Source organism: Lagenorhynchus albirostris, chromosome 6, assembly GCF_949774975.1.
Source record: "Lagenorhynchus albirostris chromosome 6, mLagAlb1.1, whole genome shotgun sequence".
Taxonomy (NCBI): Eukaryota; Metazoa; Chordata; class Mammalia; order Artiodactyla; family Delphinidae; genus Lagenorhynchus; species Lagenorhynchus albirostris.
In genome coordinates this window covers 120941258-120960620 of record NC_083100.1, presented here as the reverse complement: position 1 = coordinate 120960620, position 19363 = coordinate 120941258, and the positions used below count along the sequence as shown (strand labels likewise).

General features: G+C 41.1%; 1 protein-coding gene across 8 annotated transcripts in view; it reads left to right on the top strand.

Moving 5' to 3' along the window:
- Positions 1-19363, top strand: part of EPB41L5 (erythrocyte membrane protein band 4.1 like 5) — a 165473-nt gene that overhangs the window by 79563 nt on the left and 66547 nt on the right. For 7 of the 8 annotated variants that reach the window (XM_060153158.1, XM_060153157.1, XM_060153156.1 and 4 more), the window contains exons 15-16: positions 5060-5102; positions 5528-5643. The exons of the other annotated variant lie outside the window; for it this stretch is intronic. In XM_060153158.1, coding sequence (XP_060009141.1) covers positions 5060-5102; positions 5528-5643 — 159 coding nt within the window. The remainder of the gene's footprint in view (positions 1-5059; positions 5103-5527; positions 5644-19363) is intronic. 8 annotated transcript variants of the gene reach the window in all.

Here is a 19363-nt window from a genome sequence, read left to right as displayed (position 1 = left end):
TTCATTTTCTATCTTGAGTCAGTTTGGGAGTTTGTGTCTTTCCAGAGTTTGTCCATTTTATCTAAGTTATCTAACTTGTGGCATACAGTTGTTCATATTATTCTCTTTTCCTCCTTATTTCTATAAGCTTTGTGGTGATGTCCCCTCATTCATTTCTGATTTTAGAAATTTGAGTTTCTTTTTCACTTGGTCAGTCTAGGTAAAGGTTTTTCAGTTTTGTTGGCCTTTTCAAAGAACCAGCTTTTGGTTTCATCAATTTTATCTGTTCCTCTATTTTCTATTTTATTAATTTTCTCTCTGGTATATTATTTCACTCCTTCTGCTTGCTTTAGGTTTAGTTTTCTTTTTCTAGTGTCGTTAGGTGGAAGATTGGTTTATTAGTATATGAGATCTGTATTCCTTTTTTTTTTTTTTTTTTTTTTTTTTTTTGTGGTACGTGGGCCTCTCACTGCTGCGGCCCCTCCCTTTGCGGAGCACAGGCTCCGGAGGTGCAGGCTCAGCGGCCATGGCTCATGGGCCCAGCCGCTCCGCGGCATGTGGGATCTTCCCGGACCGGGGCACGAACCCACGTCCCCTGCATCGGCAGGCGGACTCGCAACCACTGCGCCACCAGGGAAGCCCTGTATTCTTTTTTAATATAACATTTATAGCTATTAATTTCTCTCCAAGCACCACTTTAATCATATTTCATAAGTTTTGGTATATTGTATTTTCATTTTTATTCATCCCAAATTATTTTCTAATTTCTCTTGTGATTTCTTCTTTGACCCGTTGGCTACTTGGGAGTGTGTTGCTTAATTTCGACGTTTGTAGCTTAAATTTTCCCCTCTCCCCTTTTTTTTGTTTGTTGTAATTTATTCCATTGTGGTTAGAGAATGTACTTCACATGACTTTGATCCCTTTACAGTTATTGAGGCCTCTTTTATGTCCCAGCATGTAGTTCATCTTGGAAAATGTTCCATGTGCAATTGAGAAGAATGTCTGTTCTGCTGTTGAGTGTCATGTCCTATGAATGTCTGTTAGGTCTGCTTGGTTTTTACTGTTGTTCACTTCTGTTTCATCACGGGTCTTGACTTAGTTCTCTCCATTATTTAGTGTGGACTATTGAAGTCTCCAATTATTGTTCAGTTGTCTGTTTCTTCCTTCAATTCTTTGTGCTTCATGTATTTGGGGCTTTTTGTTAGGTGCATGTATTGTTTATAATTATTTTATCACAAAAAAATGTTCCTCTCATTCTCTAGTAACTTTTTTGTTTTGTTTTTTTAGATCAGATTTTTTAAAAGTTACTAGGTTTTCTTAAATAAATGTTTCTCCACTTGATGTATGCCTTTTAATGATTTTTTTAAAGAATAATTTTCAGCAGCTACATGTTTGTTTTGCTGGGGAGAGGGTCTGCTGTTGTCCTGCAGTCACTGTTGTCCAAGTCCTCCTTCTGATGAATCAGTATTAATAGTGTATATTACAGTGTGGAGTTTCACGTAATGCTTCTCAACCACTGTTGTACCAGAGCCTCCTGCAATGCCTGGTAAACTGTGAGATTCAAGACCTACTCACAAATCTAGTTTTTGTTAAAACAGTGTCTACACTCCTATATGGAGATGTGTCAGTATAACTAGAGCTTCTTCAAAAGGAGAAGTCGTTTGTTTTGGGTACTGAGTAGGGTGAGCCTCAGCTGGAGGTGTCCTATTCAGTTTTGGGTTTTTTTCCACTTAGAGAGCCATTAAAGCCAGGCTGTGATTAGTGACTTAATCACAAAATCACTCTGCTTTTTGAGTAAGGATTCCCCTGAAGTCCCTTTAGCGGTCAGGAAGCTGTTAAAAATAAATAAGTGGGTAGAGGAGAGAGGAAGTGTGAGGAATTCTGTCCACCGTGAGTTTTTATTTTTATTTTATTTTTAAATTTACTTATTTATTTTTGGCTGCATTGGGTCTTCGTTGCTGCGTGCGGGCTTTCTCTAGTTGCGGCGAGGTGGGGCTACTGTTCATTGTGGTGCATGGGCTTCTCACTGCGGTGGCTTCTCTTGTTGCGGAGCATGGGCTCTGTGCGCTCGGGCTTCAGCAGTTGTGATGCGCAGGCTCAGTAGTCATGGCTCGCGGGCTCTAGAATGCAGGCTCAGTAGTTGCGGCGCACGGGCTTCTTTGCACCGCGGCATGTGGGATCTTCCTGGACCAGGGCTTGAACCCACATCCCCTGCATTGGCAGGTAGATTCTTCCTGTGTCACCGGGGAAGTTCCGTGAATTTTTAATTAGGTAAAAAACAAAATTTGCTGCCGTTTCTGGGCTATACACTATAATTTTTCTTGGAGTTAATTTTTAAACTGTGCTTTTAAGAAGAATGGTGGAGAAATGTTAGAGGGGTTCTGTATATTTTAAAGTATTTTATTTGTTTGTTTAATGAATCATGTCTTGTTTTCCTGAAAAGGAGGCTGGGACAGAATGTTAGAGCTTAAAGTGAAGAAGATTCCCTGATGAAGTTAGCAGAAATGTAAACAAAGCATTCAAGCTATGATACGTAGTTGAAAAATTAAGGCTTTTATTTGCAAGAGTTTGTCCTCCTTTAAATTTTTTTGAAATACAGATTTCTGACCGAAGAGTGAGTATGACTGACTATATAATCTCCTAGCATTGAGATTACTTTAACTTTAATAAGTGAATTTTATTGTGTCTTCTTGAGTGATGCTTTTTGGCTCTTTAAAACACAGCAAAAATGGAGTATTTAAGCAATGATCCTTTATTATTTTTTAGTTAGAATAATTTTTAGGAATGACGTTCAGAGGGGGACCCACTCTCCTGAAGGTTATTGAGCCCTGCCCCTAACATTGCTTGAGAGAACCTGAGCTTGCACTGGCAGGAATGCCCTTTCACTCCTGCCCTCAGAGTTCTGTTCGCATGAACAGTTTTGCTCCAGTGAACCATGGCAAACGGTACTGTTAGAAAAAGCACAACTATTTGACCTAAAAAGCTTCTTGACTTTGTACTGTGCTTACTTGAATAACAGGTTTTTAAATTGGCTGATGTTAGTTTTCCTCGTACTCTTTCATTTCTAACTACTCCCTGTGAGTCTTGACTAACATAAAGTATCTCAGAAAGAGGTGACATTTTAAAGGACAGTTCACTTTTCACTTACTAGTACTTCTTGTACAGGCTTAGTGGGCAGTCTTGAAGACAGAAGAGAGAGGAAAAGAAATGGTGGAGGAGATGATGCATAGAGGGGGCAAGAGCAAAATGGGTCCGTTATTGCAGACAGTCCTTCGAAAGGGAAGCTTGGATTGGTCAGTAACGGAAGTATTTGTTCCCTTCACATTAGTGGAAGTGAAAGAATAAGTGTAATTATGAGAAAATAGTGCTTCCTGCATTTCAAATTGTTTTAGAACAGGGGGCTAGAATCCGGTGATCATCACTTACCATCAGCGCTTTTTTCTCATGTTATTCTTCATCTTCTGCTTATCACCTACTGGACTTATTCCCAGTTCAAGGAGAAGCTTCAGAGCGTAACCCCTGGGGCCGTAGCATAATGAGTCTAATTTCTGTACAAAGCAGGTTGGAGGAGGTTTCATTAATGTGGGGTTATGAGTTACTTAATACAGAGCAGTGTATCCTGGGAAGAACAACAAGGTTAGTAAAAGAAACTGTGCCGGATAGGTATATTCTTTACACCAGCCTTGGCAACAGAGCTACACTAAACAAGATGTTTTTTTAAAGATTTCGTCGTTGGTTAGTTTTATTTGTCATTGTTCTTTGTGCTTTGCTAACATTTATTCGATCCCCTAATGCGAGTCCCATGTGAGTGAGGAAACTGCGGTTCAGAGAGCAGAGCTAGTGGCGCGGTTTGAATTAGAACCCAGGTAGTGGAGGTGCAAATTCTGGTGACTTAACTTGTAACAGAGATGTGGTTAATAAAAAATGGGGGTGTGTAGAATGGGTTACTCCTTCTCACCCAGCCTTTTAGCAAGGCCTCTTAATTCTTGAGTTCTTTCTTAATTGGTTGTCTTTCATCATCAGATACTTTTGTTTTGTTCTCACTCCCCTAAGAAAGGCTCCTGGATCCTGTATTCACAGTCTGTTTTGTGTTTGTGAAGCTTTGCCCATTTCCTTTTACTAGAATGACGTCTTGTCTGGGTATAGTGTTCTTTGAGTGTTGCCATGGAGAATTCTGTGCCAACCCGATGCTGGCAGTGATGTGCTTTTAAATCTCCTTAGGGTACCTGAAGTATTCTCTCCTTATCGTTGAAAGTCAGTAATATAACAATAAGGAATTGAATGTATTTAATTCTGTATCTCATCTCTCTGGAACACAGTGTTCTTGCTAAATCTGTAGATTATTTTCTCACTGTCAAGGAATTTTTTTATAACATTGAATATATTTTCAGTTACCTTAGTTGAATTTTTTACCTCAGGATACTAGTTATGCTTATGTTAGAAGGTCTGAAGTCAGTAAACTCTTCTATTTGCCTTATTCTGTGTTTTAGTATCTCATCTTTCAGTTCTTATTTCATTGAATATTTGTTCTTTTTTTTAGTTGTTCTGAGGTTTGTTTCTATTTATTTTGTTGCATTATATGCTGAGTTTTTTCAGTGCTTTTTTGCGGGAGTGGGAGAGGAATGAGTGCAGCCTAAACTAAAAATTTTAAAACATATTTTAAATCATTTGGAGGAGAAGGGTATGCAGAGAAGTTTCTAACTTTAAGTTTATACTAAGGCCTTTTGAGTTATAAAATGCTAAGCTACTGCTGACACCAGAAAATCTTGAGAGGGTAGGGATATATAAAAGAAGTGATGGGTAAGGTTATGTGGGTGTTTGTGCTGAATGCCTTGAATTTAAGGGATCATTTGTGCTGTTGGTTTTATTTTGTTGTCTTTGACAGATGTTGTCCAATGAATAAACAAGATTAGTAGTGAAGTATATATCTAAAGCACAAGTAGAATATAGGTATATGGAAATAGCAAATGAGCAGAAAAGCAAGTATTTGCCTGTAAAAGCAGATGTTTTCTGGACATCTTACATTCTTAGTTTTAGGTACCCACGGTAATTTTTTCTTTATTTTTTTCCCCCATTACAGTGTTCACAGTAATGTTTCAGCTCAGAGTAATGGCTCCCGACAGGTAAGACAATATTGAGCTTCTAAAGCACTGGAACAGTGTAGTTAAGTATGACAAACAATAGTATTATTAGTTGAATTTTCTTAGTGGTATAATCTCGGGAAAGTTCTGTGCATTTTCGTTTTCTTATCTGTAAAATAGCTCAGTAATGTGTGACCTGTTATTTTATTCTAAGATGTTACCATAGAACAGGTATAATGTTATAATGAAACATTTTCTGTCCCTGTAAAATAAATAAAATACTAATATTCAGTTAGATTATTATCTATCCCAAGGATGGTATATAACATTCAAGCATTTGTTTTTTGCTCTCTTTACTATTATATCTGTTCACTATGTAGATAGTATTCCATTTTAATGTTCCATTTAGTGGTGAAGAGATCTTTTATCTAGGCAGAATAGATGATTTTTATAATTTGTGTCCAAAGGCTTGGGGTGTGAGATCCACTGTGCCTGTGATTCCTTCCGTTCCCTCTGGTCCTTTGCTCGTGCAAGTTGAGAATCTTCCAAGGAGTCCCGGAGCAGACCAGCATGACAAGAAATGGTTTGTTCACTCATTGAGCCAAAATTAAACACTGCTTGCCTAAGGGCGTTTTGAATCCCCGGCTGTAGAGTACTTTAAATATGATTGAAAGCAAATTATTCATATTTGTAAGCTGAAAAGAAGCACGTTATGGAGCTGTCACGTTGGGATAAGTAAGGCTGTGGATGAAGCAAGGAGACAGTCGTCTAAATGAGGCACATCAGACAGCCCCCCGACTCTGGTTAGCATGAGCTGGGAGTGGTGGCGCTTCTCTGTTGGAAAGGACTTCAGTGCTAGTCGGTAGGGCCTTTTCCCAGACCCCTAAGGGCAATGTATTCGTTACACGATGCTACTGCTTTGGGTGTGTCTTCTTCATTAAAGACTGAAGATAAAGCCAAAACAGAAACGTGATTATAGTCCAATGAAACAAAGCAGGAAATACTCCACTGTGGGGGCGGGGAGAAATAATCTAATGACAGAGAAGATACTTCATTTGTTTAGATTCCCAGGGTCTTTTTTTAGACTAATAGTGCACAAATATGGATACTTTGTGGCTTATTGGGGTTAATCAGTGGGGTTCATCGTTTCCCAAATGTATGTGGCTTGGGGGCTGCTGGGGAATTATTTGATTGAATGGTCATGTCGGTTGCATCATCTGTTCAAGTTTTGTGTCTGCTTATGAAATGAACTTTGATAATTCATAGGATTTTTTTCTTTTTCTCTTGCTCTTAGTTTGTGTAGTACCTGAAATCTAATGAGTTTCTGTGGTGATCTCAAGGTTTGGGTCAGCTTTCTGTGCAACCAGCTCTTCCTTCATGGTGGTGGGTCAACAGTGGTTGGTGATTATTTTCAGTCTTTGCTATGTAATTGTTTTTCACTATTATTTTGGCTTAACTAACTGCAAGGTGCTTTGCTTTTGATGATTGGGCATACTTTTACTTCAGTTCCAAATAACTTGATGAGTTTCTAAGATGGAGGGGATTCCCCACCTTGTTTTCCGTTATCCTCTTTTTTCCCTCCCCCCACCGTGTTTTCCGTTATCCTCTTTTTCCCCTCCCACCGCCGCCCCCCCCCCCGGGTTTTCCATTATCCTCTTTTTTTCCTCGCACCCCTGTTTTCCGTTATCCGCTTTTTTCCCTCCCCCACCCCGGGTTTTCCGTTATCCTCTTTTTTCCTCCCACCCCCCGCCGTTTTCCTCTTTTTTCCCTCCCCCCCATTTTCCGTTATCCTCTTTTTTTCCTCGCACCCCCGTTTTCCGTTATCCTCTCTCTTGCCTCCCCTCCTGTTTTCCATTATCCTCTTTTTGCCCTTTCTCCTTGAGAGTGTGGTGGGGGTAGTGTGTGTGTGTGTGTGTGTGCATGTGGGCACACGCTTAAAGTATAAGCAGTGAGGCTTCTGAATGTCACATTTTAGTCTTTATTTTTTTAAGCCATTAAGAACAGTGTTTTCAGTTTCTACTGAAGACGCAGCTCCAGTAATGTTACCACCAAGTCTTATTGGCAAGGAGACATAGAGCTGAAACTTCAACTAAAAAAGAGCTCATTTAATATGTGCTTACCTCTTAGATTAATATGGAATGAGAGTCTCGTTTTGTTTGCATCTGTATTATGACACTAAATCTTTTTAGTTTTCCAGTTTTAATTGGTACATATTTAGGCATTACTCAGTTCCTTTGATGCAGCCTATATAAAGAGAGAATGCTGAATCTAAGAGTATTGAATTTCAAGAAAAATGAAAAATTTGGAGCTGTATGTCCTTCTTTATGTCATTGTACTGAGGCCTCCTTTGTGGAAATGGAGCAAAATGGTGACCCTCAGGCCCAGGCAGCCTCAGTGTGTGGCAGCAGGCATGGGACTGAGTACGGAGCTGGCCTGTCTCGGAGCTGACGGGTTCCCCAGCCTTAACCTAACGTGCATTCTGCGTTTCAGCCTTTGTTTCTGCATGGTTTGATTCTTATTAATACTTTCACATGAATTATAACAGTCCTCCTTTAGAAAGTGGTACATTAATAAAATTTGGAAATGCTCCCTAGGTTTGGACAGTTGGGCAGAATAGTGGACAATTCTATTTCTGGCAGATAACTTTTAACCAGTTTAGTCTAAACCTACTCCCTGTTCGGTTCTTTAGCTTTTTCTTGCCATCTTCTAAATGACACCATTATTTCAGTGAATGATTTGGTATGTCAGTAACCTAGAATTATCCAATATTTAAGCTATCTTTTGAGAATTAATGTATTTTAAATCTATAAACTATTTATAAACAAAAACTGAATAGTATTTGGAAAAGCTTGCATATGTAGGGGAGAGCATAAACCTAATTTAACTTTCTAAATTTTCAGAGACCCTATATTGAAGGTTGTGAGTTTTATGGGTTAGATCTGATGAATAGCTTGTATTTCAGTTGAAGGAAAGATGATAATTTTATTGTAAAAAAAAAAGAAGCTTCCAAGTTTGTTCTGAAAACCTTTTAGCTAATTTATTTTCAGTTTCCTTAAGGAAAAAAGGTGAAGATTCATGTTTTGGTTGAAGAGAATGTCTATTCTTAGACATTTTTATAATTGGGGTGATGTTTTTTCCTTTGTAGTTATCTTAAATATGTGCTGCCCTTTTTGTCACGTCACAAAACCTAGGCAAATGTTTTCTTTCTACTGGAGGACTCTGATGATTTCTAACCAGAAACTGCTTGTGTGCATGTGTCCCTCTCTTACTTCAATAGGCCTGTTTACAGCTGTGAGAAAAGGTATCTAAGATGCTCACTAAACTCTCCTGGAGGAGCTTAATCTCATCACATTATCTGTACCTGTTGAATTTCATGCATTAGGGAAGGAACAATGTTTCTCCATTGTTAATTGGAAACATTGATGTCAAATTACGTGGCCTCTGCTGTGAGGGGAGATTTTTTTTAATGCTCTTTCTGAATTTTGTTTCCTGGATTTCAGTTCTGTGAAGTCAGTTGATCAGGGAAATAACTTTTCACAATTGCCATTTTCTATATCTGGCTTTGTCGTAATGGAGAATTGTCCTTTCAAATACTTGAATTAAGTAGATAATAAGTATTTTTTCTTGTCTTTAGAACCTCAGACAGCATTTCTGCCTTTGATTTTTATAGCAACATCAGGGACAGATGCAGAGCGTCTTGCTCTCTGTGAGAGTCCCTCTTTATTTCACTCACCTAACTGACTCTGATGGCTTATTCGTGTCTCTGTATTGACGCGTGACTTTGTGGATTTTCCCCTTTGTCGTTCTTGAGCGTCTCACTGCGCCGGGGCGTCCTTGTAGCAGCAGTGCATGCTGGTCACACAGCCTGCTTCTTTTTTACCTCTCACACCTCTTCCTGCATCTCACTAACTGTGCTCCCCTCCCACCCAACCATCCAGGCTCCCGGCTGCCGGTGACGCTGTCAACGTGGTGAAAGCCAGTGGGACACAAGGGCCTTGTCCGCACCCCAGCCTGCACACAGAAACTACCCTGACCTTGTCCATGAGCACAGTGTGAAGAATGTAGGAGTCCAGCAGGATGCTCATTTTCCTGGCCCTGCAGCCATGACTGACATATGGGTGTTGAGCCTCTCAGGCCTTGGGACTCTGTTGTGCAAGTTGATGGTGTACCTTTTCTAGAGCTTATAGAGGATTGATCACATTAGGCAAATTTGGGAGAAGTTATTTTATACTGAATCACTCGTTGGGTAGTGTTGTTTGTAATTGAATTCTTCTCTGAAAGGGAAAGGGATCTGAAGACGCTATATGCCATCAGTGATGATGACAAATATTTCTGTGTTGCAAAGGGTATGTATATCATAATTTTGGAAAGGTTTTTCGTGATTTTAACATGTTAACACATCACTCGGAAGAAGTCTCAGGAGAAGGTTTGTGTTTATGAACAAGCTGCCCGTTATCGCCCCCACCCCATGCCGTGCCAATAGATCGAGGTTAGCAGAATCAGACGCTGAAATCACACACAGAAGGAAGCATGTCGAGGCCTGATGCATCGGCCTCTGGTGATATTTTTATAAAACTGCTCTGATACACTATTTTTAGTATTTCTGAAGTGACTCAGGCCTTAATTTCAGTTAAGTGCCTAAGATTCTATAATTTTAATTAATGTAATTTTAAATTAAGAACTTACTTTTTAATAAACACTAGTATTTTAAAAATAGCAGAAGATCTAGAAATCACAGGAATGTGACTCATATGGAGAGAGGAGTCTGAATGGTTACTTCTGCATGATGAACTGAATAAGCAGTGGTGAACTGAATGGTTATATTGCTACTGAATGGTTGTACAAGATGGAACATGTATTTACTTTTGTCTTTCACTTTTCTCATTTATCTCATGCATCTGATAGATTTCCCAGGTTTGCAAACAGCCTCGTAATCTGGCCTCGTACAGCCTCTAAAATAAAATTCTGAAGCCAAAACCATATCACTTGTAATACGTAATCACTCTCACCTTTTGCATAGGTTACTATTTTTGGTCCTTTATGAACTTCCGAATGTAATTGTCCAATGTAATTGTCCAAGCTCTTTGGTTTAATTCATAGGGCAGATTAACTGGAGGAAGTATATTTCTGATGTAATGGGAAATGATGTAAGGGAACCAGTGCTTTTGTCTTTTTAGAGTTTGAAAAATTTTAACAAAATTTTCAGGCTTTTAAACTATATATATAGTCCTTTGAAGGTGTTTTATAGTCTGAGAATTCATAATACTTCAAGATAATGAAGCTTCCTTATAGACAACGTAAGCTGTTTACCGTCCTGCCCACCTCAGAGGTCAGTCTTACACGTCTCTGCCAGACAAAGGTCAAGTTTCAGAGGGCCTTATTACTGGGCTCTTGGTGGCAGATACATTACAACTTGTCAGTAGAAGACGTAAGTAAGCAGAAGTAAGTAATATTTAGGGGATGAAATTTATAGGCAGGTTTCAATCTGAATTTCTCACAGTAATAATTATTCTTTAATGCATCTAAATATGAGCAGATACACATCTTAAATAGTCCAGCTCCCTACCTCTGCAAGTCCATCATCACAGTGTGCTTACAAATGGCCACTAATGGTACCCCTCGTAATTATTTTAGACTTTACATAGCTCAGATGCTAATTGTCAAGTGTTGTCGCTGGTGATTTCTTTCTTAAAGGAATTTGAACCATAACATTTTAAGCACAGAAACTCCGATTTATGCCATTCAAGAAAAGATTTCGTGGGTATGAATATGATTAAGATCTTACTATTTCTGTAAAAGAGGCATAGTAACAACACAACTTTCTGGTCTCTTAGGAAGTCCTAAAGTTTGACTTGTATCACTTTAACATTAATCTTGAAGCCTGAAGGTCAAACTGCTGATACAGTGCCACACATGTGTCTTACCAGAATCACAACTTTGGGAAATATGGAAGGATTGTCAGAGTAAAGCTCTTCCCGTTTATATGGAAAGTGGTCATTTCTATACTTAGAATTTAAGTTAATCGATACTGTTACATTTAAGTGATGGGAGAATCACATCATGGTTTTTCTTTGTTTGAAAACCTTGTTATAAAATAGTTTATTTGTAAATTCCTGATGGTAGAAACTGGGTTGGAAGGGTGATGGGGCAAGATGGCAGCAAAGGGTGGGGGGAGAAAAGGGCTAAGCCTGAATGGTGTAGAATCAAACTTGTCTACTTTATACAAGTTCGTATGCTCCAGGATTTCATAGCAAATATTCGGAATACTTGTTGCTACTGGTATTTTCAAGATGGATATACACGTTATTTCCAGAGGTATGAAGAATTTACAGGTGGCTCAACCTAAATTAAATGAACTATCACCAATCTGTTTATACTCTGCATTTTATTCTGCCTAAAGGGTCAGTGATCACACATTCTTGATTAGGGACCTAATATACCCCAGAAGCACCTTACTTGGTTATTTACTATCCTTTTGATCCGAGGGAGCCATCAGCCTAGAATGCTAGGATCATGTGATTCAACTTCAGTGCTTTGGCTAACTTAACATAATTAATTTTAACATCTTGAATTAAGTTGATTATGTTTCAACTGCATTTTTATAGACAGAGAAACTTATAGAAACAGCAAAGTTAGTCACCTTCACACTTCACACACGAAAATACATGTGCTGTTAAGATCATTATTTCTTTTGATGGTAAAAACACTTCTAAGGCATTTACCTATCCCTAAGTATAATCTAACCTTTCTGATGTTGATAGGGTAATCATAGAGATACTTTTAAATGAATTTACAGAGAAAAACGAACTTTATTTGTCCTGTTACGTATATCTCAATATGTTAAAAAGCAACCAGTATACAAATATTGTAATATCAGTATAATTCAAATAATTTTTAAGGGAAGAGCTTTTTTTTTTTTTTTCCTTCGGTACGCGGGCCTCTCATCGTTTTGGCCTCTCCCGTTGCGGAGCATAGGCTCCGGACGCGCAGGCTCAGCGGCCATGGCTCACGGGCCCAGCCACTCCGCGGCATGTGGGATCTTCCCGGACCAGGGCACGAACCCGTGTCCCCTGCATCGGCAGGCGGACTCTCAACCACTGCGCCACCAGGGAAGCCCAAGGGGAGAGCTTTTTAATTAAAGCGTTGACCCAGAAAATGTTATTAGTTATAACACTTGGGTCATTCTTTATTGTTAAGATTGTCTAAGATGTAAAGGTGCCGTGTGAACATGTCAGGGTTATAAAACTGAAGTATCTCCTGAATGGAGGGCAGGGACACAGCTTATTTTGTAGGATAAAACCATTAGCTAAATCTTAATTATGGAAGTTTCTCTTAATTACTAGATTTTTACATATTTACTTGGTTGATATGCTAAAAAATATTTTGATTAGTAACCTTGCTTAATAACTTTCATGTGTCCTGATGTCATGTGTTTCATCTTTCCATCTTGCCAGACAGGAAGATAGATGACAGGGGTGGGGAGTTGGGGGCTGTGGTGCTTTGGGGTTTCAGGATGAAGAAGGGTTTTGTGGGAATGACTCTGGCTTTACAGACACGAGCAGACTCATCCTCAGCTTTGACCCCGTTTACTTCCATGTGTACTCACAGCTGCGAACTGAGCAAAGTGGGAAGATGGTTGTCCCACGTGAATGCAGCATGCTCTGATGGTGGGGTAGTCATTGTTTGAACCATGATGCTTTAACTGCCTTGGTCAGAACAGACCCTTCACTTGTAAATCATCGTTAATTGCTTGGAAACACCATGATTTTTTTATGTTAGGCTTTGAGTATTGGGTTTGAAAATAATATCACATTGCGTTAATTTATTTTATATCTTTGGTACATAGGACTTATATGATTTGCAAGAATAAAATCACCTTGCGCTAATGACATTTAATCCCTTTAGCCCCACACGCCTCTTATATTTTAATACGCGTTATACCACACTGTCAGTTATACCTTGCTTCCAGGATTGTTGCGAATGCTTGCCTGTGAGATGCTTCTATGTAAGGGATAGAATTTGAAGATACTTCTGTGGTGGGGAAACCCCTCTCTCCATGTGCGTCTGTCTCATGCATAAAATGTGACTTGTCAGATCTTTTCTAGATGTTGAACCGTGTGAATTTAGGTACGGTATTCTTCCTCAGCTCCCCCTTCTCAAGAACATAGAAATTTCTCCTCCTCTCTTCATATAAATTACCTTTTACTTGAGTCACATGAAATCGTGGTGAGAATTTTGTCTTGCTCAGTTGACATTTGCTGTGGTAGTAAAGATACTAGGACACGGGCATGTGGAAGATGTGTTACGTAACTTCATTTCATTCTTCAGTTCTTTTTTTTTTAAAAAACTTTTCTCTTGTTCATCTACTCTTTATGTCTCTTTTGGGGGGGCGGGGGGGCCTCATCGCACGGCTTACAGGATCTTAGTTCCCTGACCAGGGTTTGAACCTGCTCCCTTGGCAGTGAAAGTGCAGAGTCCTAACCCCTGGACTGCCAAGGAATTCCCTTTTGACCCTTGCTAATTTGTAATATACTAGCTGCTTTGAGCTATTTGCATTCATGGGAAGGATCATAATATTAGCCTCAGAGAATTAGTGAATTAGTAAAGAGAAAATTTCAAAAGAAATTTGGGAAAGGAAAGAATATTTCTGTGGCTTTTTAAATGACAGCCTTTTAATATTTATGCTGAAATGGAAAAACAAGTGTTCCTGCTTTTCCTGAAGGAATTGTTCTCACAGACTTTGTTTTTAGATAATTACCTAAGCCCCTGTGCTCCTAAGAACAAGCAGTGGCCTTAATTCTAGGTGAAGGTGCTTGAGTGAACTTTTTCCATTTTGTCCCTGACAGCTGGCCAGCACTCTGTTTACGCTGGCGTGGAGGAGAGATACCTGACCTGGAGCACAGCATTCTCCAGGGAGTGTGACTGAACCTCCCTCGGTGGGGTAATAAACCTGTACCTCCTCCTCTTGAAAACAGGTTCAGCAGCTGCAGACCTCATTTCTCATTGTTGAAGGAATTCTTGTTTGTTTGTTTTTAACTAATTTTAATAAAGCAAAAAGAAATGAGATACATACCAGGGTATGGTTAGGATTTGTAAGAAGTTGCAGATTTCTTAATAAAGGTTTGGTCTACAGACACGACTGATTATTGTTAATATTAAATGAAAAATATTTTTAATTACTAGGGGTGGAGTAAAAGAAAAGAATGAAAGATAAGAGATGATACTAGGAAGAGAATTGCTGGCTTGATTTTTCTTGTGGAACTAGTTAGAGGGGTATCCAGAGAAACCATGGAAACATCCCAGCATGTAAAGTACCACTAGAATGTATATTATTACACAGAAGTGTCTTATAATAAAGTTATGTTTGTAGCCCAGCCACTAGCTTCAGTGATGATTTAATTGCAGACTTGCTAAGAGTTTGAAGATAAGACCCACTTTTAACAACTTGTATTACTAATTCTTTCTGGCTGGGGAGCAACTTCTTTCTTCCAGCAGAGCCCTTGGAAACCTTTAGAAAGACCTGGGAAGATTTGGTACCATGGGGTGTGCAGGTTATCCCTGTGGCTGGAATAGCAGTGACCAGTATTTGTGTAGGTTGGAAAGGCGTCGACTGGCCGTCTGAGGAGTTTGGATTTGGTGAAGAGGCCTGTGGCAATTATTGCAAGGTTTTAAGTGAAAGAGCTTGAGAATCTTGTATCCATATCTCCTTTTTTGATTCACCTCATTGTTTGCTGAATATATACCAGAGCACCTCCTTCTTTCTCGCTTCCTTACACAGTCACTTACAATTACTCCTTTGCATGGATCCTCAAATCTCAAATTTCTTGGCCCTTCTGCTATGGTACACATCTAGTTAAATTCTGGATTTAATCCTGGTTAAATCCAACTCTGCTGTGCATATAGATGGTAAATGTGAAATGCAGTATCGTTAAACAGTCCTTATTTTTTTTTTAAGATATATTATTTTTATTTATTTTTGGCTGCGTCAGGTCTTAGTTGCGGCACGTGGGATCTTTTGTTGTGGCGTGTGGGCTCTTCTCTAGTTGTGGAGTGCAGGTTTTCCCTCTCTAGTTGTGGCTCGCAGGCTCCAGCATGCAAGGGCTCAGTAGTTGCAGCATGCGGGCTCAGTAGTTGCGACGCACGGGCTCAGTAGTTGTGGCGCATGGGCTTAGTTGCGCCATGGCATGTGAGTTCTTAGTTCCCTGACCAGGGGTCGAACCCTTGTGCCCTGCATTGTAAGGCGGATTCTTTACCACTGAACCACCAGAGAAGTCCCTAAACGGTCTTACTTTAAATGTTGGCCATTGAGCTCAAGTTGGGGCTTCAGTGGCGCCTGAAATCCTGTCACATTGCCTTAATCTGTTGACTTTCCCACTGTGCCGGCAGTAGTTTCTCCTCCTTCAAACCCCAGCCATCCCCTCACCTCTCACTCCTCACTCCTCACTCCTCACTCCTCAGCCTCAGGTCACGCCCTGGCTTCCTGGTTCACTGAGAAGATAAGTGATGAGACGAGATCTGCTGTGCCCTCCCGCCGCCTGATCAGTTAACTGCTCTCTATCGGGCGTCTGTACTGGGCCCTCCCACCTGTGCCAGCGGCGAACCGGCCCCGGCAAAGCCCGCAGTCTGTCTCACGTGCCCTCCTGGAGATTCTGCTCACAGGGAAGCGGGAGACCCACTGGCCTCGGTCCCAGAGCCCTGTGCTTGTCTTGACCCCTGTGTCTCTCCCCATCAGCCAGCAGGTCCTGTCAGTTCTGGCTTCACAGCACGTCCATAGGCCGCTTGTCCCCGTCTCTGCTGCGCCCGACCCGTCTCCCTTTCCTCTTGCCTGCCCCCCCACCGCCGCCCTTGCCTCCTTCCTGTCTCGTGTCCCCCCCCCACCACCACCGCCGGCAGCCACGGCGCTGGTGGCTGAGAACAGTCACGTCCCGCCTCTGCACACTCCAAACCCCAAATCACACACTGACAGAAACGTGGCTTTCCCACTCCTTGACTGCGCTCACTTTGCTCCGAAGACTCGCTCCGCCGTAGCCAGCGCATTCCATTTCTGGGCCTTTGCACTCCTCTGCCTGGGTGGCCCTCCTCGATCGCCTGTGGTTCATTCTGACACCTTCAGGCCTCCTGTCAGAGCACTTTCCTGACCTCTCTGCCCCAGTCTCATTGTCCCCCTTACCTTGCTTCACGTTCTTCTCACCTCACTTCATTTTACATGCATGGTTACGTGTTGGTCGTCTTTATATCCTTCAGTAGAACGTCAGCTCCATCAGTGGAGGGCGCTTCGTTTACTTCTTCTCCCTGCCCGGAGCGGTCCCGGGCTCACTGCTCCATAAACGGTAGTTGATGGATTGAGTGAATGAATGCTGAGCTCATCTTGGCAAACTTGGTGGTACAGAGTTTGTCAAAGTGCTGTCCCCGGCTTCAAGAAATTTACTCCAGGTGTGGAGAAGGGCAGTTTTACAAATTACAGGTACAGGTGCTAAGTCGTTAGGTAGTAAGCAGGGCCGTAGAAGGCAGACGAGGTTGAAGCCAGAGAAGGCTTCCTGGTGGACAGATCATTATGGACCAGAGGGCTGTAGCAAAAGAAAGTTTTAAAGTAGCCAAGGGCAAGGCATAGTTGGGGAATGATGAGTGGGGTGGGGTAATGAGCGTAGAATTCATGAGGGTGTTTAGTAATGACGGCAAGCAGGCATTGGAGCGCTTCTGTGCCTGGCCTTGTTCTGCAGGCGTCGCAGTTACCACTCACTGGAGCAGGTCATCTGATCCTCATAGGAATCTGTAAAGTGTTTAGGTCAGTGAAGAGAGATAGAGCATGTAATTTCTCCAAAGCCACATTGCTAGTACATGGTAAGGCTGGGCTTCAAACTCAGACAGCTTGGTCCTAGAGCCCAGACTGATGTCTGCTACACTGACTCCATAACAGTGAAGAGTTGGGTGAGGCCTACACCGCTTTAGAAAGAGGACTCTGGCGGCAAGGAAGAACAAATGTCAGTTGGTGGAAGACAGGGGTAATTAAAATGTGCTGCATCCATACTGTAATTTTTGAGGAATGAGGAAAATCTACACGAGCTGCTTATTGGAGTCTTGTCAGTGCTACATTGTTGAGTTACAAACTCAAGTGAAGTGTCTGTGCGAGGTGTGTCCCCATTTTTGTAAAAGCCACCAAGCCATATATCTATTTATAAGTGAACAGAAAATGGACCTGGATAAACAGTGAATTTTCAGAGAGTGGGGATAAGGGAGACATTGCTTTTCTTAGCTAGCATGTACTACTTTATATAAGTAAATACGGATTAAAATGCCCTAAAATGTAATGGAGAACAAGGCAGATGGCTTCAGTTCATGCAGGTAAGTGTCCCTGGAAAGGAAGGAGGTGGACAGACGTGATAATGTCCTTGCATGTCCCTTTGTGCATTTGTGAGGAATGCATGTGTCCTGGGTTGTTGCCAGGAGCCACAGAGTGAAACTGATGTGTAACTGTGTTTGAAGGCTTCAGCATATTCACAGAGGTGTTACAGCTGTCACCAGTCTTCAAATTTCGGGACATGTCATCATCCCCCAAGGAAACCCTCACCTGTTAGCAGTCTGCCTCGCCCCGCAGGCCTGCAAACACCAATCTGCTTTCTATCTCTGCGGACTTGTTCATTCTGCACATTTCCTGTAGGTAGAATTGTACAATATGTGACCTCTTGTGTCTGGCTTCTTTCACTTAGCACAGTGTTTTCAGGGTTCGTCCATGTTGTAGCCTGTATCAGTATTTGATTCCTTTTAGTGGCTCAATAAATTCCCTTGTATGATATACAGCGTTTTGTTTGTCCATCATTTGGTGGACATTTGGCTTTCTGCTTTTTGGCTGCTGTGAATATTCACGTACAGGTTTTTCTTTTTTTATGAACATGTGTGTTCATTCATTTTGGGCATATATATACATAGGAGTGGAATTGCTGGGTCATATGGTAACTATGTTTAACTATGTTTAACTGCCAGATTGTTTTCCAAAGCAGCTGTACCAGTTTACATGTCCACCAACAGTTGTATCTTGTCATTTTCATTATAGCCATCCTAGTTGTTGTGAGGGTGGTGTATCCATTGTGGCTTTGATTTGCATTTTCAGGAGGCTAATGATGTTGGATTTTTTATAAACATATTGGCCATTTGTGTATCTTCTTTGAAGACATGTCTATACATATCCTTGCCCATTTTTACATTGGGTATAATAATCTCATTTCTTTATCTGTAGCATCTGAAATTCTGTCTCCTTTTTAAAAATTAATTAGTTATTTTTGGCTACATTGGGTCTCCGTCACTGCACGCAGGCTTTCTCTAGTTGCAGCAAGAGAGGGCTACTCTTCGCTGTGGTGTGTGGGCGTCTCATTGTGGTGGCTTCTCTTGTTGCGGGGCACGGGCTCTAGGCACATGGGCTTCAGTAGTTGTGGCACGTGGGCTCAGTAGTGGTGGCTCGCAGGCTCTAGAGCGCAGGCTCAGTAGTTGTGGCGCACGGGCTTAGTTGCTCTGCAGCATGTGGGATCTTCCCAGACCAGGGCTGGAACCTGTGTCCCCTGCACTGGCAGGTGGATTCTTAACCACTGCGGCACCAGGGAAGTCTTCTGTCTCCTTTGTTGTTTGTGGGTTCTTTTCTGGAGGCGAATCTGTTTATCAAGTCTTTTCAAATAACTAATGTTTTACTTAAATTTTCTGGTGCATTGTCTTTGTGAGGTGGAATGTGTGGAGTGAAAGTAAGGCACTGTGACACTTACATTAAACAAGTCTTCAAGTTGTGAACAGCTCTTGTACCAGGACAACTAGTATTAGAGAGAAAAAGTAAATTTTGTAGTTTACATCTACGGAAGGTGGGATGCTCAGGGGTGAATTACTCATTTTATCAAATTGTATTTTTTAAAATTCTGTCTGTTGAATATTACTTATTTGTAGATTATAATCCCATGTCTATTTGCAAGTTGCAGTGGGACAGTTAAATAAAACTTTCTGGATGAAGGGCAGTAAGAATGTTCCATTTGAATGATGTACGTATTTCCCTCGGGAAGACAAGATAATGTACAGTGAGTCTGTTCAGGTGGTTACTGAGTGCTGGGTGCCAGACTCACGGATGTCTCCTTCCTGTCGCTGTGTAATGACTTACCTGGAAATACGGAGATAAAAATCCTCAGGTGTTTTTTGCAGACAGGCGTCAGTCAGGAGAGGTATTTTATCTGAAGTTACCTATGAAAATTTCAGTAACAGCAGCACACAAGCAACCTGGAGATGAACCACAGCCTGTCCTAAAAGGCGGGGTGTGATGGGTGAGTGAG